This window comes from Poeciliopsis prolifica, unplaced genomic scaffold, assembly GCF_027474105.1.
Source record: "Poeciliopsis prolifica strain line A6 unplaced genomic scaffold, Auburn_PproV2 SCAFFOLD003, whole genome shotgun sequence".
Classification (NCBI taxonomy): Eukaryota; Metazoa; Chordata; class Actinopteri; order Cyprinodontiformes; family Poeciliidae; genus Poeciliopsis; species Poeciliopsis prolifica.
The window spans coordinates 4318274-4342060 of NW_026562378.1; the positions used below are offsets into that span (position 1 = coordinate 4318274).

The 23787-nt window shown below is 43.0% G+C and overlaps 2 protein-coding genes across 2 annotated transcripts; one reads left to right on the forward strand and one right to left on the reverse strand.

The window, feature by feature from the left end:
- Positions 1–53: 53 nt before the first annotated feature.
- On the reverse strand, positions 54–3461 carry LOC129358536 (opioid growth factor receptor-like). Its single transcript, XM_055027660.1, has 8 exons — positions 2949–3461; positions 2147–2209; positions 2038–2076; positions 1891–1945; positions 1623–1701; positions 1481–1547; positions 1259–1407; positions 54–1160 (listed from the first exon to the last, which is right to left on the reverse strand). Exons 1-8 carry the CDS (start codon positions 3426–3428, stop codon positions 830–832), a joined length of 1263 nt encoding a protein of 420 aa, XP_054883635.1. The 5' UTR covers positions 3429–3461; the 3' UTR covers positions 54–829.
- Positions 3462–7043: 3582 nt separating this feature from the next.
- LOC129358331 (potassium channel subfamily K member 15-like) lies at positions 7044–10110 on the forward strand. Its single transcript, XM_055027305.1, has 2 exons — positions 7044–7326; positions 9212–10110. Exons 1-2 carry the CDS (start codon positions 7044–7046, stop codon positions 10108–10110), a joined length of 1182 nt encoding a protein of 393 aa, XP_054883280.1.
- The last annotated feature ends 13677 nt before the right edge of the window (positions 10111–23787 follow it).

Here is a 23787-nt window from a genome sequence, read left to right on the forward strand (position 1 = left end):
TTACTGAATTAGAAAGTGGCTCAATAAAATCACAGCAGCCAAACTCTTCTGATTGCACAAAAACAGGACTTTATTGAAGTTCAGTTTTTTTGTCGTTTACAAAACATACAGTTCTCGTTTGTATTTTTGGTTTGCTACGGTTCTGTTCGCAAGAGTATCTACAGGCCCAGATATTTGAACTTGTGACGCCAGATTTATCTTATCCCAAACATGATGGAAGCGACGGGATGCTCGCCGTGTCCTCTACCGGCTTTAAACACAACATCTTGTAGATCTTTTTTTGTTTAAGCTCGTTTTCTTGCCATTGTTCCGTGAAGTAAAGGTTCACGACGTCATCATGAGGAACAACATGCAGAAACGCTACACGTTTTTTCACCACAGTCCTGGATTTTAATTCGAATGAAATCAATAAAATGGTTTTATTCTTTTAGTGAAGGAACGGCGTGAATGACGATTCAAGAGCCGCAGATGCGTAGAAAACCGAACCAAGAAACAACCTGCAGGAGAAAATAATCCAGTTTTTTCCTCACTACTGTAATGCGCTTTATTTGCCTGAGTTATTGAAGCCACCTAGTGCAAAACACACATTCAGTGCATAAGAACAGTAAGAAGATGTAAACAACTGGGAAAAACTGCAAACATGAGTAACGGGTGTCATGTCAACAAACACTGCCTTCAACTCCCACCTTCACTTTAACATGAACATTAATAAACTCCAAAACTTTGCAGACATAAAGCCTTTCAACAAGCGTTTGAACAGCTTGTGCATTGAGTTTTTATTCTTATTGCCGACACGTTTCTTGCAGCATCATCAGTTGATGCTGCATCATCAGTTGCCCCAGCCGTTTCCCCCTGGATCACATTGGTCCTGTTGCTGCTGACGTCTCGGCCACGCGTCCTGGATTTTCTTCGGGCACCACACGAACGGCTCTCTGTCATCGTGGTGATAGTAGGCGAACTTGAGAAGCTTCCTGCGTTCTTGCTTGTCGAGAACGGCAAACAGGAAGTAGCTGAGGGCGCTGTCTTTGACCTGCTGAAGTTCGCCGTGGACCAGAGTCTCTTCCAGGAAGAACCGAACCAGAGGGACCTGGTAGTGGCGGTATCCCAGAGTTCCCAGGCACTTCAGGATGCGGGTGATGCGCAGGTTGTTGTGCGTGTGACTGCAAGAGGTCAAAGGATTTCAGATTTGGATGAAATAGTCTCTGCAATGCGCAGACTTTCGTTTTTTTTTTTTTGGTCAACCGCCTGAATTGCTCACTTGTTCAGATTCTGGAACCTGTCGAACCAGTGCGCTGCTCTCGCCACCTCTCCCGTTTCCTTGTTTTTTAACTCGATGCCATAAAAATCCAACATGAGCTCGTAAGACTTCAGCAGGTTCTCCCTGGCGGCTGAACTGCCAAGAAAATCCTGAAGGAAATGAAGAAATGATGCGAGAGCCTGTGCGACATGTTTGTTCAGATATACTTTGCTCAGCATTTACCTGAATTTCCTGCTTGGTCAGCGTTTTTGCTTCATAGTTTAGCCCGGGTTCCTGCAGAGGAAACAACCTTTCAAGGACAAATTTAATTACAAATCGGAGCCTCAGATCTTCCTTCCAATCTTGACATCGTACAGTACCTTACCACTGAATGTAGCTGTGTGTTTGCTCCAGTTTTGCATACTTTCCCTTCCAGTCTTTGTGGAACTGATCAATGTAGACCACTGATAACAAACAAAAATCACTTTTTCTATGAGCTTAACAATAAAAAAAAGAAAGGCCACAAACATATTTCATTTATTCTCCTTGTTAAGCCACGACTCAACACTTAAGAAATCCCTTCGACACAAAACTCGACAGCATGAAGTCGGCTGAAAGCTCAGAGCCGCATCAGGCGTCGGTGGAGGCCTTACTGTCTGGTAGCGACGGCGTTTTCCCGAGGTAGAAGCTCAGATTGGGCTTTTCATCCTGTTCAGGGAAAAGACGTATTTTGTTTTTTTGGATGCTTCTTCCACACATAAGAAGAGTCGCTTTTGCAACAGGCAAACGCGTGTACGTACATTTTCCTCCTGGAAGCGGTGTCGGGCCCGGGGAAGGTTCTGCGGGGGGAAAAAACGAGTTGGAGCAAATGGTGGAAGTACAACGTGGCTTCATGTGTGTTCAACTCACTGGGTAGTCGTGCCTGTAGTTCTGCATGTCTCTTGCAGCGCTTTCGAACCTGGCGAACTTGTTCTGGGGAAGAAAACAGAGCCGCGTCGTTCAGTGAAGTGAAACCGGCCAGCATGCGGCGCTTCTAATCGGCTGCCGGGGCAAAGCCTGACATTTGACCTCGCCACATCACATTTAAAATGCTCAGCGCCATTTCAAAAGAGATTTATGCCTGATTGATGTAATTTATCAATAAGACTTGAGAAAAATGATCTGAATAATGCATTTAAGATTTCTCTGAATTTCAGTTCAATTTGATTTTTTGGGGGGAGAATAAGTTTCAACAAAAGTGCCAGATTTATTACTGAATAGTGATGTGTTCATTTTTTTTGTGTGTTGAAAATTCTAATCGGTTCAATCTTTGTAGATTAAAAAACCCAACATTTTCAGCACAATGGTAAAAATCTGTGTCTCTTTATGTCGCTGATACAAATTGTGGCATCAAAACAATAATCATCCCTTCATACATACATAAAAATGGACACACAAAGTAATTCATAAGGCCTGAAATCAGGAATATTAAATAAGATTTTTGCATGACCAGTTAAAACTGAACTCATTCTTTCAAGGACAAATTTAATTACATGACTCATCAAAGTGTTTTATAATATCAAAATGAAAATCTACTGGAACTAAAAGGCATTTTCAGCAGGTTGAGTCGAGCAGTTTGGCTTTTATTTTTTTCAGTGCAGGAAGTGAACGCGGAGCAGAAAGCAGCTTAAAGGAGCCGCACAATAAATCAAATCTTATTTGTCAAACTCACATTTCTGTCCCTTCTGCTCTGGCGGCTCTTCCTTCTCGGGGGCCCCTCGTTCTCGGGCCCCCAGGTCTCCCACGTTGAGTCATACTCGCAGTAGAAATCATCCGTTTCGTCGACTCGACATTCACTTCCGGTGACCTCATCCTCCACCTCGACCCTCGGAGGCTCCTGACGGTGGGGGCCGCTGTGAGGACCCCCGCTGTGAGGATCCCCTCCGCTCCCCTCCTCGTCCGAGGAGTACCGGGCCCCGGGCGGGTCGGGCTCCTCCGCCCCGCCTCGCCAGGGCAACGAGGCCCAGTTCTGGACTCTGAGACACAAAAGCCGAACTCGACCGCAGAGGAGCCCGACGCCCGGGACCCGCCAAACCCAGGACAGCAGCGGAGACGGAGCCTGGAGCAAGAACCTGAGGAAAGCGCTCAGCCGGTCCAAACAGAAGGAAACGCTGCGTCGAACCAACCGGAACATGTTGGACCAGCTCTCCATGCCGGCAGACTGGAGCAGGAGTTTCACTTTCCCACCTCGGTTCACTGGGCAGAAATCGAAAGTGAACTTTTCTGACGACAGATTTAAGTGTAGGGCCTTGAACCTATATGGGTTATTGATTGATTTATTTATTTAGTCGAATTGATATTTTTTTTTATGGAAGCCCGTTTCCACTACTCTATTAAAAAAAATCTCATTATAATGAGATCATTAATTTAATTTATTTTTTAACAAGGTGGTAGAAACGGGCTTCCATAGTTTTCAGACATTAAAATGTTCTCCTCCAGCTCCACCACTTTGAGTCTTAAGGTTTGGATTTCAGGTGAGCAATGATGAGGACTGCTGACTGGAATCAGTAAAAAAAAAAGAAAAAAGATCTTTGTTCTCGCATCATGTCCTTCGTCGAACGACAAGAGAGTCACGGTGGACTGTGAGCCGACACGAACCGGCGGATCCACTAGGCATGCTGGGGGCCGAGGCCCGAGAGAGAATCAGCACCGGTTTGTCTCCACAAGAAAAATAAATCAAAACTCACAAAGTGTAGTTGTGCTTTCACAGAAAAAAAAAAAGAAATAAATATACCATAAATATAACACCATCTGGTGAAGTGTGATGGTGTGTGTTATTTTTACAAAGCTGGAGTATTCACTTTATTTTGTATTGATTGTAAATTCCTGTCTGTCGATGAGTTAACCTCCGAAGCAGAGCTCAATACCAAGCGAATACGGAGCTACATTGTTTATTTCAAGCTCCTTCTTTTAATAAATTAAAAACAGTTAGTTAATTTAATGAGCACTTGCTGTAAATTGAAACCAGGCGTCTAACAATTATGATTGATTACGTAGACAATCAATGTAATCGTTGACCCCGTTTTGGATGAAATGTCGTGACGACTGCCATTTCGTAAGACTCTTCCAGTCCAAGAAAACCCAAGTGCCGCTAACTTTTTCCGTCGAAACCTTTGCGTCAGTGCACACTTTTCACACCAACGTGCTACGGCTTTATCCGCGGGACGAAAATGTTTTGCGTCCGCATGCTTTATCTTATCTCACGCGCTGTCCCCAGGTCCGTGTAAAGATAGCATCGTGTTTACAGTCGGCCTCGCGGCCTCATTTTCCGTAAAAGATGGCACACGGAGGAAAGAGCGCCGAGGCTTCAGTCGGTGAACATCCTGCATTTAATGTCTACCTGTGGGAGATAAAGAGCCGGTCGAACTCTGCCGCGGAGCAGAGAGATACCAGATAACGCAGCGTCATCGCTTCATCAATACAGCTGTTAAAACTGTGGGCTCTTTGTGGTTATAGCTTCAGCTACGCTGATCAAAAATCACCTGGCTAAAAAAAAAATCCCACCACAACTTTAATGTGTGGTTTTTGATTTGAGCTTTTCATCGTGTTATAATGTTAACCCCCACATCGAAAGCATACCTGGAAGGTTACTTTGATTCTTTCACGCGTGTTTAAGAAATCTTGTAATCTCCCGAGGCGAGCGTTCGGCTGTGCAAAAAGGCCTGGGTGGACCTAGCCCCGCCTTCGAGGCGCAGCTCCTCCTCGGAGCGTCTCAGAGAGCCTCTGTGGTGGATTTGTCTCTGTCTGCCTAAAGCCCAATTGAAGTTGGTTTATTCCGGCATGTTTTTGGAAATGTGAAATGAAAAACGTGTCTGTTTTGTTTTGGTGAGCGCCTGGTTGGCCTTGAAACTCTCCCATGGACGCCATTTTGGTGTCGAGCTGTGTAGCTGCTAACCGTGTCGGTGCACAATTTGACATTTGGAAAATAAGTTTGCGTAATGGAAATGTGCCAATTAAGAAAAAAAAAGTGTTTTGATAAAAACATTTGGCCGTATTGGAGCTGGTTTAAAACTCCATTGGTGGCACTTTTTATTTATACATTTATTTTTTTACACTGGTCAAACAATCAGCAACCGGATGTTGCTACTGGCGCAAATCACAAAGAAGAAGTTGACAGGAAGTGATTGGAGGACGATGGGGCGGTACGTTTTTTCAATCACATCTCCCGTGAACGTTAATGGAATCACCGTTTCTACCACCTTGTTAATGGAATAAATTGCAAAATTGTGGGTTTTGTTTTACATTAGCCTAGAAAGCTAACAAGGTTTTTCTTGTGTTTGTGGTGGAAACGCAGCTGCTGTTTGGTTGTTGAATCGTTAACACTGACCAGAGCGAGGCCTGCAGTGCTTCGGTGACCTGCTGGAACCAGAACCAGATCAGTGTTGGCATTTCCCCCCGTATTAAATAGGAAAATACTTTTACACTGTTCCGACAATCGGTTGAGCTGAGATCTAGAAACCGAACAATAATTTCAATGCTTCCTTGTAGCATTGACAAGGAAGGCTACCATAAACTTTCTTGAACGGCCTGAACTTTGAACCCATTGAAAGCTGATGAAGTATGCTTAAAAGCTGAGTCACATCAGTAAACCTGCCAGCTTATAGGAACTTTTGCAAACTGTGGTTGGATGACGGCTAGAGAAAGGACACAGCTGGCGGCGCTGTATCCTCTGCTAAAAACAGCTCAGAGAAAGTCAATGTTGTGAAGGGAATGGAGCCAACAAACGTCCATGAAATGACTAATCTCTGGCTTTTCGTGAGCGTCTTTGGAGCACGAACAGTTTCCACCGATTGGGTTGTCTTCCTAAAATAGACAAAGGCTTTATAAGTGAAAGAACTTGCAAGATGGGACTACGGCACTTATTTTTTAGCATGGTGCTAAACCCCCGTGGTTTCATCGCTGTGCCACCAGCCTCTGTGCCTCACCGCTCAGTGTAGCACTTTGGCTGAAAGAGGAGGCAACCGTCCCACGAGCGCTACATAAGGACGGCCAAAGCTGCCCAGAAAGGGCAGCTGCTCCAGCTGTAGCTCTGCGAGGCAGCCGCAGACAGACACACACGCAGACACATTGACACTTGTGTATTTCAGATCCCTCAAGGCAGGGTCACTGATTAACGGCCGCACTTGAGCTCCGAAATGCGTGTACGCATTGCTGCGCAAAGACGAATAAACCATCTCCGTCTGCGGCGAAAACATTTTGGGGTCAGCATTCCTTTGCTTGACAAACCGATGAATGTGCGCAGTGGTAAAAGTAAGTTAATCTCTGATATGAAATGGTGTTTTCACCTCAATTTAGAAGATTCCACAACACAGCAGAGGGTGAAAGTGACCAAAGGACCAGAGGAGCTAATCACTGGTGAGTAGATGCAGCTGGGAAGGGGAGCAGAGTGGAAGGCTGAGGGAAAGAGGACAGACAAACACCACTAACACATGGTGGGTCAGTTTTGATGTGCTTGTTTGCGTCTTTATGACTCACTTTGTGATTTCAATGTCTCTCATACTTGCTCACAAAGCAGAGACAACTAAAAAAAAAAGAAAAAAAAAGACGAGGGAAGATGACCCGGCACACATCAGTGTTCCTGAAGAGGCTCAGCGGATGATGCCAGCAGGCCAGACGAACATCCTGTGAAGCAGGGAGGTAGGTGGTGTCCGCCTGCCCTCCTCCACCTGCTGATGGAGCAACAAGTCTCACAGTTTGCACTGTGCGGCCCCTCAGCACTCGAGCCCTGCAGGATGAGGCTCTCCCTCTGAGCACCAGCAGCAGCACGATGAAGGCGCACAACGTCAGGACTCTCTTCCTCATCCTCTCCGTTGTTTTCTACCTGCTCATCGGAGCCGCCGTGTTCGACGCGCTGGAGACGGAGAGCGAGGTCTCCCGGCAGGAGGCCCTGGAGCAGGAGCTGGGCGAGCTGAGGAGAAAGCACGGCTTCCTGGAGGAGGACTACCGGGAGATAGAGGGAGTCATCCTGCAGTCCGAGGCGCACGGCGGCGGCAGGCAGTGGCGGCTCTGCGGCTCCTTTTACTTCGCCATCACGGTCATCACCACCATCGGTGAGCACGCGGCTGCGGCTCGTTGACGTCGACGTGACCTTCGATTTGGAGGCGCGCGATTAGTTGCAAAAGTTTCTGTGGAGCAGCGGCGGTACTTAAAAAAAAATTAATAAAATAAAATAAAAAAATCTCACTTTTAATATTAGCTAAAGTTTTCTGAGGCACATACCAATTTATTTATTTATCTTTTTGCTTTTTCTGCTACCAATCACAAACTAAATGAAAGCTCAGTCAAGCATTTAATAACTAAAAAAAACCCAAAACAATTAATCAAATAAGGAAAGTAATCGACCTTCACAAAATCACTTCAAAACCAAAACAAGAAAAAAATAACAATTTTACCGAATGAACAAATGAAATGATAAAAAGAAACTTTCACGAATTTTAAAGTTTGTAAAAATAAATAAGTAAATAAACTTTCAAGCCAAATTAGGTCGACATGTAGCGGATTGATTTTTATTGCTGTTGCCAAAAGTGACTGGACCATAACTTTAAAAAAGAAAGAAGAAGAAGAAGAAAAGCTTCAATTTTTATTCTGTATTTATTTACGTTTCCAGCGCTGCAAAACCCTTCAGGTCTGCTCTGTCCCATCTCACCCAGACTCCCTCAACTGTCAGCCGGCCCCATCTGGCCACTTTAAAACCTTTCTGGATTCTCCTGATAGGTGAATAAATAAACAACAACAACAACAATAATAATTTCAAAAAAGCTTCTCTTTAATGAACTACAAAAGTAAATTCTTGCTGTCTACAACAGTCACATTTATGTCTATGAAAATCTTTTTCCACTTTTCCTGCTTTCTCTGTTTTACTTATTAAATTAAATAATCCCTGGGTCTAATGCTGGTTTTACAGATTTCTCCTGGTATCTGAAAAGTGTGGTGTGCATTTGAATTCAGCTGAATAAATACTTTCAGCACAGAAACAGACGGCCTTTCATGGTTTGCCTCCATCAGCTGATGGATTTTCTTGTCTTTTATTTCCCTTTTTTTCACTAAATTGTGAAATCCAGTGCAAATTAAAACGATGTTATTGATACCAGAGAGGAATTAAGCATCATAACTCGTGTTGGAACAAACTTCCAGAAAACTGCAAAACAGCCGAAACGCTGTTAAATCAAGGCTGGAGCTCCATCTGTTTGCTTTTGCCCCACGATAAATGCAACATTGACCAACATGTTCCACGTGTGTCGATGCTCTTGTCAAAATGTGACGTTTATTTCTCAATTTTAATCGTATGTTGCATTTATGGCTTTTCATCCTTGTGTTTTCGTGTTGCACTTTGAACGGCCTTGTTGCTGAAATGTGATGCAGAAATAAACTTTATCGATTTGATTTATATTAAATCAAGATTCCTAGAAGAGTTATTGTAGATGGTGATGGCTGCACTGAAAAAAGAAGTTGAATCAACTTATCTGAATTGCTTCAATTGGTACCAAGTAATTTAGTTGAGTTCATACATCTTAACTGATACTAAACTTGACACATTTAGGTCAGACTTATTCAAAAAAATTAATTGTAAAGAGAGGCTGTCATTATTAAAAAGATCCTTTGTTACCAAATCCACTTTTTAGAGTATCTCCTGTAGCAGTCTGTATTACATTGAATTTGAAGAAGCCTCTGACTGAAGACACTCTTTTTTTTGTATGAGAGTCTCATGGTTTCCCTTTATGTGAAAATCTTTCATTCCACAGTAGTCCTCAGAACAGAGCCAGAAATTTAGGAATATCGCTTTAAGGTGGATGCAAATTTGATGCCACAATGAATGAAAAACAGAAACCAGAGACTGGATTAACCATTGGAATCCAATCTTGACCCCCTTGCTATATCACAGTCAACACCAGCAGCTGCAAGTGCTTAACCCGCGGTGCCTTTGTGACGTTTCAGGTTACGGCCACGTCGTTCCTCGCACCGACGCCGGCAAGACCTTCTGCATGTTCTACGCGGTCCTGGGAATCCCTCTGACTCTGATCATGTTCCAGAGCCTGGGGGAGAGGATGAACACGCTGGTCCGCTTCCTCCTGCGCAGAGCCAGGCGGGGCCTGGGCCTCAGGGAGACCGAGGTCTCCATGGGGAACATGGTGCTGGTGGGGCTGCTGTCCTGCGTCGGCACCCTGTGCGTCGGAGCTGCCGCCTTCTCTCACTTTGAGGACTGGACCTTCTTCAATGCCTACTACTATTGCTTCGTCACGCTCACCACCATCGGCTTCGGGGACTTTGTCGCCCTGAAGAAGGTGGACGCCCTGCAGAGGCGGCCACCCTACGTGGCTTTTTGCTTCGTGTACATTCTGGTCGGACTGACGGTCACGGGAGCCTTCCTCAACCTGGTGGTGCTGAGGTTTCTCACTGTGAGTTCTGATGCGAGGACTGCCGAACGGGAGGATGAGCAACCTTTGAGGGAGGACAACGAGTTGGACGCCGCAGACGGAGGAAGCGACAGGTTCACGCTTCCGTTGGTTGAGGGCGGCAGCTGCCTGAGCCTGGCCTCCTCTCCTGCAGACGACCTCAGACTCATCGAACCGAAGCGCTCCCAGCTCCCCAAACCCAACGGGCTGGGGGATCTGATCTGCTGCTGGTGCCGTGGGCTGGAGGTGTGCGACAGCAGCTCTGACATGCAGCAGGAACGCACGTGCGGCCATAGCAATCCTGTGTTTTACGCCTCCATCTCCTACAGGGTGGACCGGGTGTCTTGCAGCTCCCACGCTGCCTCGCCGCGTTCCTCCCCCAGCGCCGTCGCTCTCTGCTGGGAGAGGAACTATCGCTGCAGCAGACGGAGGTCCCTCTGACTCAGGAGCTTTTTGTGACGAATGAAACCATAAAAGGGTCAAAGGTTTGCTTTCGAATGTAGCTTTAAGTGACCTGGGAAATACTTTTCTACACTGAACAGTTTGAAAGAGTTCTTCTGCGTTTCTTTTTTGTTGTTGCTGAGCTTTTCAAACAATCATTTTATTTACAAAAGAAACAAAACATAACTCAGCCTGGCCTGATCGCTCCCCAATCCTAATAACCAGCTTTGCTACCGTCTTTTACTTAATTTCTGAGAAATTTTGGTCGACTTCTGGAAAACATGAATAGTCTGCTTATGGTCACGCTGCAACATTTCGGATTCAAGTCCAGACTGGACAGACTCACTCCAAAACCTTTGTTTGACCTGCTAGCGTACTTTGGACCATGTCACACAGCGTAACCTGAACACGTTGCAGCTCAAGGTCAGAAATTAATGGCTTGGAATTTTCTTGTGGGATAGTGCAGAAATATCCTTCATGGTCACGCGATGGGAAAATTCAGAAAACAGACAAAAAAGGAGACTTTCCAACATAAAGAAAACAACCCTGTAGTTAATCTATTAAACATCGCACCCTACAACTGAGTAGGGTCATTTTAGAAAAAGTGCATTCATAGTCGAGCATTAAAAGGGCAGCAGCACAATGAAGTAACTATGTTGCCTTCAGTTTTTATAAGAATGCTGCACATATCAGATGCGACCTAGAAGAAATTTGAATTTGTAATTTAACACCTTGAAGTTGGGCCTGTCTCTTTAAAAACTGCTGCTCTTTCTGCAACTCCTCCTCTATTATAAAGCTCCCCTATTACACTTCTAACATTTTTACCGGCTCAGAAGCTTAGAAACTGCAGCTCAGAAGAGGAGAGCCGTCCTTGAAGGCGGGGCTAGGTCCACCCAGGCGTTTTTGCACAGCTGAATAAAGGATTCTCAAACATGCATGAAGGGATCAAGGCAACGCTCCAGGTCTGTCTCTGATGAGGGCATAGCGTAAAGACACAATGTAATGCTCCAAAAAGGTCTTTTTACATTATACTACGCCTTTAAAAACAACGACCAACTATTTACAAGAAATGGAGGAAGAGCAATTAAACACAGCGATGTGAAGAGTTGTGTTAGGAGGAGTGATGGTTCTGAAGGTCATCTCTGGGAGGAAGGACCTAAGGTAGCGGTCCTCTTTCACCTAGGATGAAAAAGTTTGTAAAGGAGCTGTTGTCCACTCGTAGTTTTAGGATTTTGTGCTGCAGAGCAGAATTCTTGGTTTCTGGACACTATGCAGCCAAAAAAACAAGAGATCATCATACTATTTATACCTCACTCAACTTCCTGTATGTTTTTCTTCATTCTGAAATGCTGTCCATATTTTCCCCCCCTTAATAAATGAAATCATCTTTTCAGAACTGTTTTTGTGTTTGTTCAGCTTAACTTCGTCTGACATCGCAGCATCTCGGGTGAAACATCACGGCGCCGTACACTATATCTTTTTTTGTCTTCGCTGCCCTGCTGCGTGACGAAAGATACAGGATGTGTCATCAAACTGCAGATGCTGCGCCACGCGTCGGTAAGTCGAAGTCATCTTTAAGAAAATCCAGAGTCTTCAGACTCCCAGCAGCGCCGTCACCTGTGACCTTCAGTTCTTTCCAGTCAGTGATCATCACTGCTCTCCCTCCGTCGCTCTGCCTGGTTCCCAAAGTAACACCCTTAGCCCTGTTGCTCAATGTGGCAGAAACGGAGGACAGACACACACACACACACACACACACACACACACACACACACACACACACCGACACACACTCTACCTAGCTATCTATCTCTCTCTCTCTTTATATATATATATAGTTAGTTAGTTAGTGGTATTTTTCTGAAGCCACCATCTATTCAAACCTGGGGCTTTCAGTTTAAACTAGAAACCAGTGCACCAAGAAGGGATGGGAAAACAGGAAATGATGTCATGATGGCAACATTTGGAAACGTCTGCAAAACAAGTTCCCATTGATTTCCTATGTGTAAAATGTATAAAACAAAATTTTATCTTATTTTTATTGAAACCGACAACATCAGTGGGAGATTCAAAACCTGTGAATTTATTTTTCTCTTCAGTTTGTGACACTACAACCACAATTTTATTGTAATCGTATGGTAAATGGAAAAAAAACAGCTCTGGAAAAAAGGGAATGTAAATGTATGTTTCGAAATAATAATAATAACTGACTTTCAAATGAAACGTCGACATTAATTATTTTACTCATGGAAATTATGTCTATTCTAACAGGTGCAAACTTTTGCATGCTGTTGTTTCCCTTCTTGTTCCAATTTTATCCACTAGAGGGCAGCATTGGTTAATTTAAAAAATACAAATAAGACAGAACAGCTGACTTCTTTAAAGGTTTCCTGGACAGAAAATGCTGTCAAGCTCAACCAAAACTCTGCTATAAATACAACCTCGCGTCTTCTGCGCATGTGCTGCAGAGCCTGTTTGATATTACTTCTCTAACAGCTGCGATTGCTGTCGTTTCTGTAAGTTCCTCTGCAGCTAAAAGTTGAAAGTATTGTGAGTGAGAATAGCTGGTCGGTTGTGCGTAGGCCCTTCGGTCAAGTACCCAGACGTGGATCAGCTTTCAGCACAATCAGCTTGCAGGGGGGAGAAAAAAATACTTGAAGCAGCAGAAAGAGCAATCTGTTGCATAAATATGAAAAAAAAAAAAAAAAATCCATCTCCGGGATACCCTGTTGAATTTCCATGGCTACTGAAATTTTATTACAGGTTTTATTTTTCTTTGTTGTGCTATGATGTACTGTGCAAACGGCAACACTGATATAATGGCGTGACTTGAACGGAAGCGGGTTATTTACTCTGAATCAAAGCTGCCCATGTCGTATACAATCTTCCACTTTCATTGTCTCATCCGTGACTGTTAAGGAGAGCCCACCCCTCTGCTCGGGTGTTTATTTTAAATTAATCTTCTTTTACGGCTCCATCAGAGGCGGACGGTCCAGCGGTTTCATTACAAAACAAAACTGCTGAATAATCCAGCGTTTTCTGTGCGGAGAACACACTTTACAAGCCGTGAGCTGCAGGTGGAGAGATGAGGGCGATTTGAAATTGTACATTTTTCTGATTCGCAACATTCCTCCTAGATATATCTTCCACTTGAATGTTTTTTTTAAAAACTCATTTCACTTCCATATAATCAGTTTATACAACAATTTGCTTCTAAACGCTGATCAGTGCTTCGGAAAATGCCTGCAGATCGACACTTGCATGCAAATGTTTTCATACAAGCCTGTCACCTTTACAGTGTTGTTTGTAAGAAATGATAATGATAATAAAAAGGCTCAACTGGATCTTGTAAACTGGATCAATATTCAGACGATCCAGTTTATAAGACATACTAGAATGCAGCTGTTGGAAAAGCCCATCTGGTCAGGACATCTCACAGCAGTCTCAGTGTGTTGTTGCATTTTAAACTCTATGCGACGCTTTGGACTGGTAGAGTGATCCAGGCAGCTGGATTTGGACTTTCGCTAGTGCTGAATTTCCTTCAGTGCTAGTAATGGCACTGAACTATTCAGGTGAACAGTTCAGCTACATTCGTTTGTGCTGTTGAAAGATGCTTGCACCAAGGGTTTCCCCCAGCGCATTATAAGCCTGGCGGGCCACCAGGATTTACTTGTCCCCCCCCAAAACCCTATTATTATCCTTCCACTTGAAAATTACACATTTGTTTGTGTCGCTCTGTTGCATACATAATAATAAGAATAATCATGGCTGTGAAGGGACAAAATGCGATGAACCTCTTCCAGACACTGGATTCACCAACTGGTGTAAAATATCCACATTTACACACATCAATCCTTAATTCTCTTTCAAGAGACCAATACAAAGCAACCCCGGCGTTCAGAGACGAGCGTCGAGCCCAATCATCAAAGCTGCATGTGTGTGAATCGTCAGCTGAACTTAAAAAGAGGTTCTGGACCGAAAGGCTAAATAATTCATTTTATTTTTAGATGTTTTTTTTATTTTATTTTTTTCTTCTTCGCGAACACAATCTGTTCAGTCATTACAGTTGCAACGCCCGTCTTTCATGTGCAGTCAAAAGGAAGGCCAGACTACAAGTTGCCGGTTCAAGCTGAGTGCAGCGCAGCTGATTTGAAAGGCAGAAATACATCCCGGTTGCATCTGCATTTATGAATGAATAAACGAACTTAGCCAACGGTGGTGTGTACGTCCGCGGCGCTTTCAGGAGGAGCTGCAATTTATTCATGGCACATGTATTTGTAAGTAAAGGTTGTAGCCGAGCTGGCAGTGACGGTCTGGGCCGGGATCTTTGGGAGGCCAGCTGACTTCGTTGGAGCAAACAGGGTGTGGTTGAAGCGCGGGTGTCCAGGAGTGCAGGGCTCCCCAGAACCAAGATGGACCTGGAATCGAATCGATTGCAACAGAATTCTATTTTAATAATAGATGCGGAGTTTGTCAAAAATGTGTTTATTTATTCTTTGAATTTATTTTGTTTGGTCAATCAGTTGTTTCTCCAGGTATTTATCCGTGTACTATTTGCTGTTAAGCTGCTCTTGGCGGTTAAAAAAGCAACCAAAAACTGAAACCCCCCCCCTCACTTTTCTAGTTGATAAATGTGGTATGTACTGGATCAGCTCTGTAGTTTCTTCACAAACATTGGACTTTAACATATATTTCTGACAAAATCAATCATATACAGTGTTTCATGAGTATTTTTGCTATGTTTTGTGTGTTTTTAACGCAACATTATTGATGTTGTGCATTTCAGCTGTGTTTATATTGGCTAACTGCTGCTAACTGCGCTTTGGAAGCCATTGCTTTTAGCTTGTATGTTATTTAATTTGTAGGGGCAGAAGCGGCTGAGCTGATGTGAACCACTAACTTGATTTTTCCCTTTTGTTAGAACAAATACGGTGAACCTGAGTGAGTCTGTCATGAAGACACACCTACTGGAGCTGAGATGAACACATATTTAATCTATATAATTTCTATCTGCCTATATATATTGCTGCTGAGGCAGTTTTTCCTATATAAGCCTGACTTGCAGCTTGAACAGTAAGGCGGGCCCCACAAATTTACCCAGTTGCTAAAAAGCGAGGCGGTGTCGTTGAGTGACGTTGAGGACGGAAACACAACGATGGTGCTGTTATTCAGGAGCTCTGAATAACGTACCTTTAAGTCTCAAATCTAGTAGAGGTGTTTTAGCAGTACATTTCCTGATGTGTGCTGCCACCGCACGAGTCGAGCCAAACTAGTACCGATTCTAGTGAACATGAGATTTAAATTGCTTTCCGAACTCCGTTGACGGCTCTTTACCTCAGTCCCATCAAAACTGAGGAGATTTCCAACCAGAAAAAGTGTTTCCTGGTTGGTGGACGGCAGTGTGGATCAGACTGGCACAGCACGGGACAGACGAAGCCTCTTTAAACAGGTTTCTATGAGCCAGACACGGCCAGGTGATGCTCAGGTTGACAACGCTCTGGAAACTGGCACTCATCCAGCTATTGTTGAATTTATTTGCAAATCTACAAATGTTGCCCTCTGTCTTTTTCATTCTGTTTTGTTCCTCACATATAACTTTCCCGTCCGAGTCATTTTTTTTCTGAGGAACAGTGCAATAATGGTCTCCAAAGACGTTCCTCTCACCGAGAGACGACTACCAATTCTGGGGTAGTTTTGTCTTTGGGAAACCTAAGAACCATCAATGGCTGGGGTTTCACTGCTGTTCAAACCAGCTTCCCCCTCCAGAGTACAGTTCAATTTAGGAATGACCGAAACCCTACAATTTAATGATGAGTTCATAGACAGATCATGGACTCTTTTCAAGTCAGAAGTGCTGGAAAATGTGTCATCCAGTGATTTCTTCTCTGACAAAGCCAGAGATGATATCATGAAATCAAAGGTTTCTCTGTGAAGTCAGTCCCAGAAAAACTGACCCAGTTGGGTCAGTTTGTTTTTTGGGAACAGATGAAAATTTGTTCCCAAAGCAAGTGCTCTGGTCCTAAGAGACACTTTGGTCCAAGTCCTTTCCAGGAAGGTAATAGTCAATCAGTTTCTTCATTCCTGTTGTGACCAAGTAACCAAGTTCAAAACCGACTGGAAAAGTTAAGGGGTAAAGCATGTCTGAAATGGTAAAAATCCTTGTCCAACACAAAGCTGCATTTCACAGAACTGATCCTGATTGATGATGAACTGAGTTACACGCATTCAAAACTATGTCCGAATTCAGGGTCTGCATCCTTCGAAGGACACGTCTATGTAGGATGGGTCCTTCACAGACCACGAATAAACATTGTCCGGAAGGGAAAAACTGTGAATTCAGAGGCCTAGCCTTCACCAAGTGTCCCCGCCTTCACCAAGTGTCCCCGCCTTCACCAAGTGTCCCCGCCTTCACCAAGTGTCCCCGCCTTCACTAACTGTCCCGCCTTCAAACTGTCCCCGCCTTCACTAACTGTCCCCGCCTTCACCAACTGTCCCCGCCTTCACTAACTGTCCCCGCCTTCACTAACTGTCCCCGCCTTCACCAACTGTCCCGCCTTCACTAACTGTCCCCGCCTTCACTAACTGTCCCCGCCTTCACCAAGTGTCCCCGCCTTCACCAAGTGTCCCCGCCTTCACTAACTGTCCCCGCCCCCACCTCAGAGTAACTCATGTTGCCTAGCAACCACTTTGGTTCATTGAAAATCAGCAGGAAGCAGAAAGCGGAGAAGTTTGTTTTACAGTCACGTATTACTGATTTCTAGATGATTTATAGTAAAGGATGTTCCATGGTAAAAAAGGACACTTCTTAGTTTGATTCGAAAATGTTTGAACGTGTATTGCATATTTCTCCAAGGAATACATATGAGCAAATGATTCATTTTCAAATATAACACTCTCCAGATCTCATCACACTTAAATAAAACTAGTGTGTTTGAAGGCTTAACTTTAATCAATCAAACTGATTTGCTCAGGAATAAATGAAATACTTTAGTAAACCAAACATTTTACTACTAGATATTACCTGTCTCGCATGAATAACATCGGTATGTGACTTCCACTTATTGGGGAAAGCTAGCGGGAGTTTTTCTAACAATGTGCCAGGAGTTGGGCCTTCTCCTCCGGGATACCGAACCTGGAGCGCCCGACGAGCTAACAACTAGCTAGGGCGCTCAAGCTAGCTAGCGGACACGTCCGAAAATGTATTGATGAACCGAGCACATTCATGCCAAAAATGTAAATAGAAGACATTAGACTTCCATATGATTGAATTGTTTCATTTATGGTTCCCCGTTTCTACTGCGGTATGAGTTGACATAAGCCAATTATGCCTTATTATTATTTTTCAACTCAATCCTCTAGTAAGCTAGCTGTAGCGTCGCACTTTGAGCAAACGTAACGGCAAATAAACGGCTGTTTACGTGCAGTGCCTCGTTGGTCACTAGGGGGCGCCCGCGGACCACCACAGAATGGGGAAGACCGAGCTCCGCACATATCTGCTGTGCAAAAGTGAGTTTTTTTTCCGGCTGGCAGCGGCGGCAGGACGGCACCTTTCAGGTCAACTCTCCCCTGAACAAAGTCCAGATCCTTCTGACGGCCGTAATTCCTGTACACCAGCCGCTTTCAATGCATGTGAATACACTGAAAGCTCCGTGTACGTCCACCGAGCTTTCAGGAGGATATGAGTTGTTACCTAGGAAATGCTACATCTGGAAAAAAATAAATAAAAAGAGAGAGAGAAGACATTTTACAGGACTCACGGTATCCATGATAAAAAGGCGAGAAAATAAAGATGTGTTGTCCTTAAGATGAATAAATTAGTAAAATAACTAAAAGCTGAAGTTCCTTTGCAAATCAGTAACACAACAGACATCAATAGATGTAAATTGGCGTGATAATTGCTCATTAACTTTAATTTTCAGTCAATTTTCCCTTGTGTCAGTGTGAGAAGCCTGTTTTCGTTCAACCCCTGTCGTCTTCTTCCATCAGACAATGCGTCTGGCACGCCGCGTCTCCTTGACATCTCGTGTCCAAGGGGTCACGCCGCTTGCTGAAATACAGTTTGAGACTTTGAGGCAGGGGTCCCCAAAGTCGCTCCTCGAGGGCCGGCATCCGTCATGTTTTAGTTCTCTCCCCAGATCAAATGATGGCTCGCTAGAGGCCTCAGAAGAACGCCGACATTCTGAAAAGGTTGTCACTACCACCAATGAGAGAACTGAAACATGCAGGATGCCGGCCCTCGAGGAGCGGCTTTGGAGACCCCTGGTTCGAGGTACCTGGGATACAGATCCGTGACGACGAGGTTCACTGGGGCTCACGAGAGGGCAGACAACAAATTGGGCAAATCATTCCCGTCGGATCAAACGGCACATTTTTAAGCCCGTGCAACAAACGGAGGGTCTTTCGCTGCATGGGATCTTAATGCGGAGTGATGATTATTGATGCCCCACTGCAGCTAAGAGCGAGGGCTTTAGGGCTGTTGTGCTTTCAGAGCATTTCGAGTTTCTCTTCAGGGAGCGCTGCTTAAGAAATGTTTACAGCCCAGCGGCTCCCCTGATGAAATATTTTGGCTTATTGATAAATCGCTTTGGTCCAGACTGAAATCTCTCAACAAGTATTTGACTTTCTGTGGAGAATGTTATGATCTCCACTGGATTAAAAAAAAGCAAAAAAAACAAAACAAAAAAACAACAACTACTGCCTGGCTGAGATTGTGAATTTCTGAGCAACACCCCAACATGACTCCACTGAACCTCCACTGAACCGCCACAGTTTGGGAATGAAAGATGAATTCTCTAATCGGGGTAAAAACTGGATGGGATACCAAAGGTGTCCAGAGGAAATATCTCCAGGAGTTGGTAGTTCATCTCAGTCATACTATAAAATAGTGAAGCAGACATTAAAACCAAAACCTGAATTCATCTTGGATCTTCTGGCACTGGGTCAGAATTTTACATACACCCTCCAAGACGTACATCTGCGCTGACGGAAGGGCTGCAACTAATATTTGCTTTAGTTAGCGATTATCCTGACGATTAATTGGATAGAAACATTGGAACACTGCACATTTAAAAAAAATACAATATTAGGAATGCATTAAAAGATGCACACACAAAAAACAACAAATAATTTAGTTTGCTTTTTTTTTTAAACATGAAAAGAAAGATTTTATTGTCTAAAATGCAATAGCGCAGCGTTCCTTTATACTTGTTCCTGTGAAGCAACGAATGTATCTGCAGCTAAAAAAAGCTTCTAACATCAGCATGTGAAAAGCTCAGGCCTTTCGGCTTGACTTAGCGTCAACAGAGTGTAGGGCTAATCTGTTTAGTCCTTCAATTAATAATTTAAAACAAAGGCAGATTTTTTTTTATGTACAGAATTTGAACCGGATGAAGTTAAAGCTATGCCGTACGGCAACATTTAAAGACAAGTTGTACATATGTTTCATACAGTTTTTCTCTTAATTACTGCGCTGGACATGTTCTTTCACCAAACGGCCTCCTTATCGAGCCTGTACTCTCTCCACTTAACAATTGATCGATTGCTGAATGAGTAGACGACTGTTTCAATAATCGATTCATCGCGATTAATTGTTAAGGCTCCAACCGATATTTCGTCAAGTAAAGTTCACTGTTGGGAGCTTATTGGTTGCTACTTGTCTTAATTTATCTACTCCTTATGATGGAGGTTTTCTCCAAGTATTGGTGGTGATTCATGTTTACCTTCCAGCCTGAATGTGTATCATGTTAACCAAGTGTGGATTCAGTAAAATAATGCAATAAATGCACCAAATGAACATGGCGTTCCTGATGTTTCTGGCTGGAACTGAACTGCTCGGTTCTTATTCCCGCTGATGGACATTCGTCTTTTTTCAACCGTCTCCTTCATCGTTAGCTAACGTAGCGACTACTTGACTCTCATTTGGCAAACTTGGCACATCAAATGAGTCATGTTCGGCTCTTTCTTCCCCAGAAGACTGTAGAACTGTGAAAGAGGCCTAATGTCTGCCTCCAGCAGCAGAGGCAGAGAGCGGCTGTTGAGGTGAATCACTCTCCACGGTTCGCTTTTTTTCCCCCGTCTGAGACGACGGACAAAGAAATTATCAAAGTTGTCTGTCAGTCATTCTCGGCTCTGTCGTGCCAGTACACAAAACAACAACTTCTTTGAACACGACATGCTTTCACAACAGCGGAGAAGAAGCAAAGGCCTGGAAAAAGACGAACAAAGTAACAGGTGGCGAAGTGAAATGCTTTGTTCCTTTGTGAAAGTGAAAATATATATAAACGTTTTTCTTTTCTTCAAAAAATAAAAATCTGAAACGTGTTTTGTGAATTTGTATTCGGGGCCCGAAGAGAACCACTCTACAGTCTTCTGGGTTGGACAGATTTTTCTCTGTTTTTTGTGCTACATGTCAGAGCAGATGGAGATCCTCGGAACGGCAACTACAACGTCCAAAGATTCTGAACTTGGACTAGGCCAGGAGAGCTCAAATCGAGTCCTTTAACTTCAGAAGTGTAGCTGCTTCAACACGTCTGGGTCAGATAAATTCGTTCTTTTGGTCAGTTCTCATTTTCAAGTTTCATATTCTTGGAACGTACTAAAAGCTATTGCATCTTTGAACTGTCTTAGGAAATCACTTAGGTACTCGATAACCACAACTGTACTCATGTTTTGAATAATTTTAAAGTTTTTTTTTCTCATGGTTATGACTTGCCTGCATTTTTAATAAATAAAGTAGTGTGGTTTACTGTAAACCATGCTACTTTCAGCTATACATTGAACTCTGTCATAAATCAGGTCATGCATGCCGTTATAAATGTTCATTGTAATTTTCTTAAAGCCTTCTTAAGGACTACGATGAAAATTAGCCTGCCTGGCTAAATCTGACATATTTACGTGACGTATTCATGTTGATCAACGTGTACTCTTTATGAAAAGTAAATCTAAATTTAGCCCCAAGTCGTCCCACAGTGGTCGCGACGTGACAAAAACAGGGAAGCGCTAAACATCTGAGGTTGTCAGGAACGAAAGCGTCTTCGAGTCTGAGAGCTCCTCCGGGAAAGTTCAGGCAAAAGTCGGCGCCTCGGCTGCGAGAAGGCCGTCGGCGTTCGTCCGAACCTGTGGCCGCGTTCCAGTCTCGGCAAGAAACTTTTCCTCCTCCTGTTAGTTGGTTGGATTCAGAAGTTGCTGCCGGAGCAGAATTTGAATGAGTGAGATAAGGAGAAAGAAAAAGAGAAAATGCAGCACAATGGCCCTTATGGCTGTAGATAACAAATGTATCTCCTATTCCTCCCCCCTCCACCCTTCTTCTTATTTTTAGACATTCTGCAAAGGGAAAAAAGGAAAAGCAGGACCGTCATAAAGAACGGTTCCCACTAGAGATATGAAACCCAATTTATTCATGCTTCTTTAGCTCGGCGGAGACTGACAACAGAGTGATGCGGCACATCTGTTAATCTTTCTAAATGAGCAACTTGCCAGATCTTTGCTACGGCCCCCTGCACTAAATAATTTACTGCACTTCAGTTTTTACTCTGTTTTTCGTCAACTGCGAGGAGCCCAAATTATTGCTACTGTGTCATGCCTCCCTTCGTACGGCGCGCCACGCTCATTAAAACGCCGCCTTTTGGGAAAAAAGACAAACAAAAACACCAGGGAAGAAAACTTTTCATTTCACAATTGAAGCCATCAGTCATGTTTGTGACATGAAAGGGAATCATTTATATGTGATAGCTGCTTCAGAGTGACAGGATTTCCTATTAGGGGCTCGGCGAGCTTCAGAGCAAATTATTCATCAGGATCAGAGGAGTGTTTTTTTTTTGTGGTTGTTTTGTAGCAGATTTTACTTTGAGAAACGGCGAGTTTCAGAGCCTTCAAAAACAATAAAGAAATCGTTTGTTATTTCTACATCATGTGAAAAAAATAAAGACAGTAATCTATGAGTGCATTTTTAACACGAAAATCATAAATGTAGGCTTTTTTTAGTGGGCATCACAGCATTAAAAAAGACGATAATGGAAAAAATGCAATGGGCAAGTTTGAATTTGTAACCTGCTGGAACATGTGTCCATGAAATGAAATAGTCCAATAAATGCTAAAAGATATTTGTGGAAATATTAAATTGTGTTCATCTCTGCAGCTTTTTGTAAATCATTAATATGTTTGTTTAGTAGTTTTTTTGCTAATTATGAAAAAATTTGCAAAATCTTGTCATCTTGAATCATAATTAAATGTTTCAAGGGAATCATTTAAGTATTTCCCGCAGTAACTTTAATTTTCATAAAACACGTTAGTTTGCAATTAACAGAAAATATCATGAGAGGATAAATTGCTTTAGCTCTGACTGAGTTGAAAAAATACACAAGGAGATTGTTATATTTTCTATTAAATAGTACTTAATAAAAGGCAAATCAATCAATATGAAACTAAAAATATCTGAATCTTTATAAAAATTAAGTGCTATGAATCGGTCACATTCCTAAATATCAATTAGCACGCAAAATAACCTACTTATCAGTGCAAGATTAATAATCATAAGAGGGAGCATTCAAATTACATTATTTAAAGCTGGTGAACCTAAAAGTTTCCAGGAATCATTTCTTCTGTAGACATGGCCTGAGATGCCAGTAAATGTGGAAATGGTAATTTTACTATGCTTTTCTCAACCTCATTTTCCTCACTGGACCAATCTAGTCCAATTAAAGAATGGATAATTTTATGACTTTAGTTAGCTTTAGCGTTTAGCTAGTTTTTGTTTTTACATACATTTTTTTTCACACTGCATGAAGCTTGTTCCTGTAGGTCAACATGCTAGTGCTAGCCTACATGCTAGCATTGGTATTTTAGCTAGCGGCACCTCTTTTTTTTGTTGCTAATTTCAGCTTTTTTCACAGTGCATGGGGGTATTTTAACGTAGGTCAACATGCCAGTGATAGCGTATATGCTAGCTGATGTCAGTATGCCAGTTAGTTTTAGTTTCTTAGCTCAGTTTTAGCTTTCACATCTGTTTTTTTCACACCGCAGGAAGTATGATCCTGCAGGTGAACATGCTAATGCTAGTCTAGATGCTAGCAGTGGTATTTTAGCTAGCGTTACCTTTTTAGCTAATTTTACCTTGTTTTGTTTCACATTGCATGGGGCATCCACTGTAGGTCAACTGCCTATAAAATAGCCTATAATGCTAGCTCACATTAGAAAGTCAGCTAGTTTTAGCTTCTTAGCTCATTTTACCATATAAACTGCTGTGGCCTTACAGTTTAGCATTGAAAGCAGTGATTCTTATAGTCTTTGACTGAAAGTTCTCACTCATCTTCAGCAGTTCTATAGGCTTTTTATTGACTTTTGCTTTTTCTTCTGCTACTTCTGCCCGTTTCGTACATTTGTGCACATCTTCTGCAGTCGACTTCCAAATCTTTCTGCAATGCTCACCCCCCAAAAATCCAGCTTGCAGCATTCACACTGCGTTTTCCAGGACCATTTTTAGAAGAAGGATCAAAATGTACATTTTTTCAGTTGCCTCCATAAGGAACAACTCGTGACAAAAGAAGCCTGACAAAATGAGACCTTTCTCCCCAGTCCTTGCTTTGTTCATCGTGAGTCTCTTTCATTTTTTCGAAGCTCTTGCGTTTTTCATTTTCTTGATATAATAATTTTAATATTCCGTCGAGTGTGTCTTTGCTG

Coding starts and splice junctions, on each gene's coding strand:
- LOC129358536 (XM_055027660.1), bottom strand. CDS start 3,428: ATGGAGAGCTGGTCCAACATGTTCCGGTTGGTTCGACGCAGCGTTTCC. Junction 2,077..2,146: donor ACTACAGGCACGACTACCCA/GTGAGTTGAACA, acceptor TTCCCCCCGCAG/AACCTTCCCCGGGCCCGACA. Junction 1,548..1,622: donor ACACACAGCTACATTCAGTG/GTAAGGTACTGT, acceptor TGTCCTTGAAAG/GTTGTTTCCTCTGCAGGAAC.
- LOC129358331 (XM_055027305.1), top strand. CDS start 7,044: ATGAAGGCGCACAACGTCAGGACTCTCTTCCTCATCCTCTCCGTTGTT. Junction 7,327..9,211: donor CACGGTCATCACCACCATCG/GTGAGCACGCGG, acceptor GTGACGTTTCAG/GTTACGGCCACGTCGTTCCT.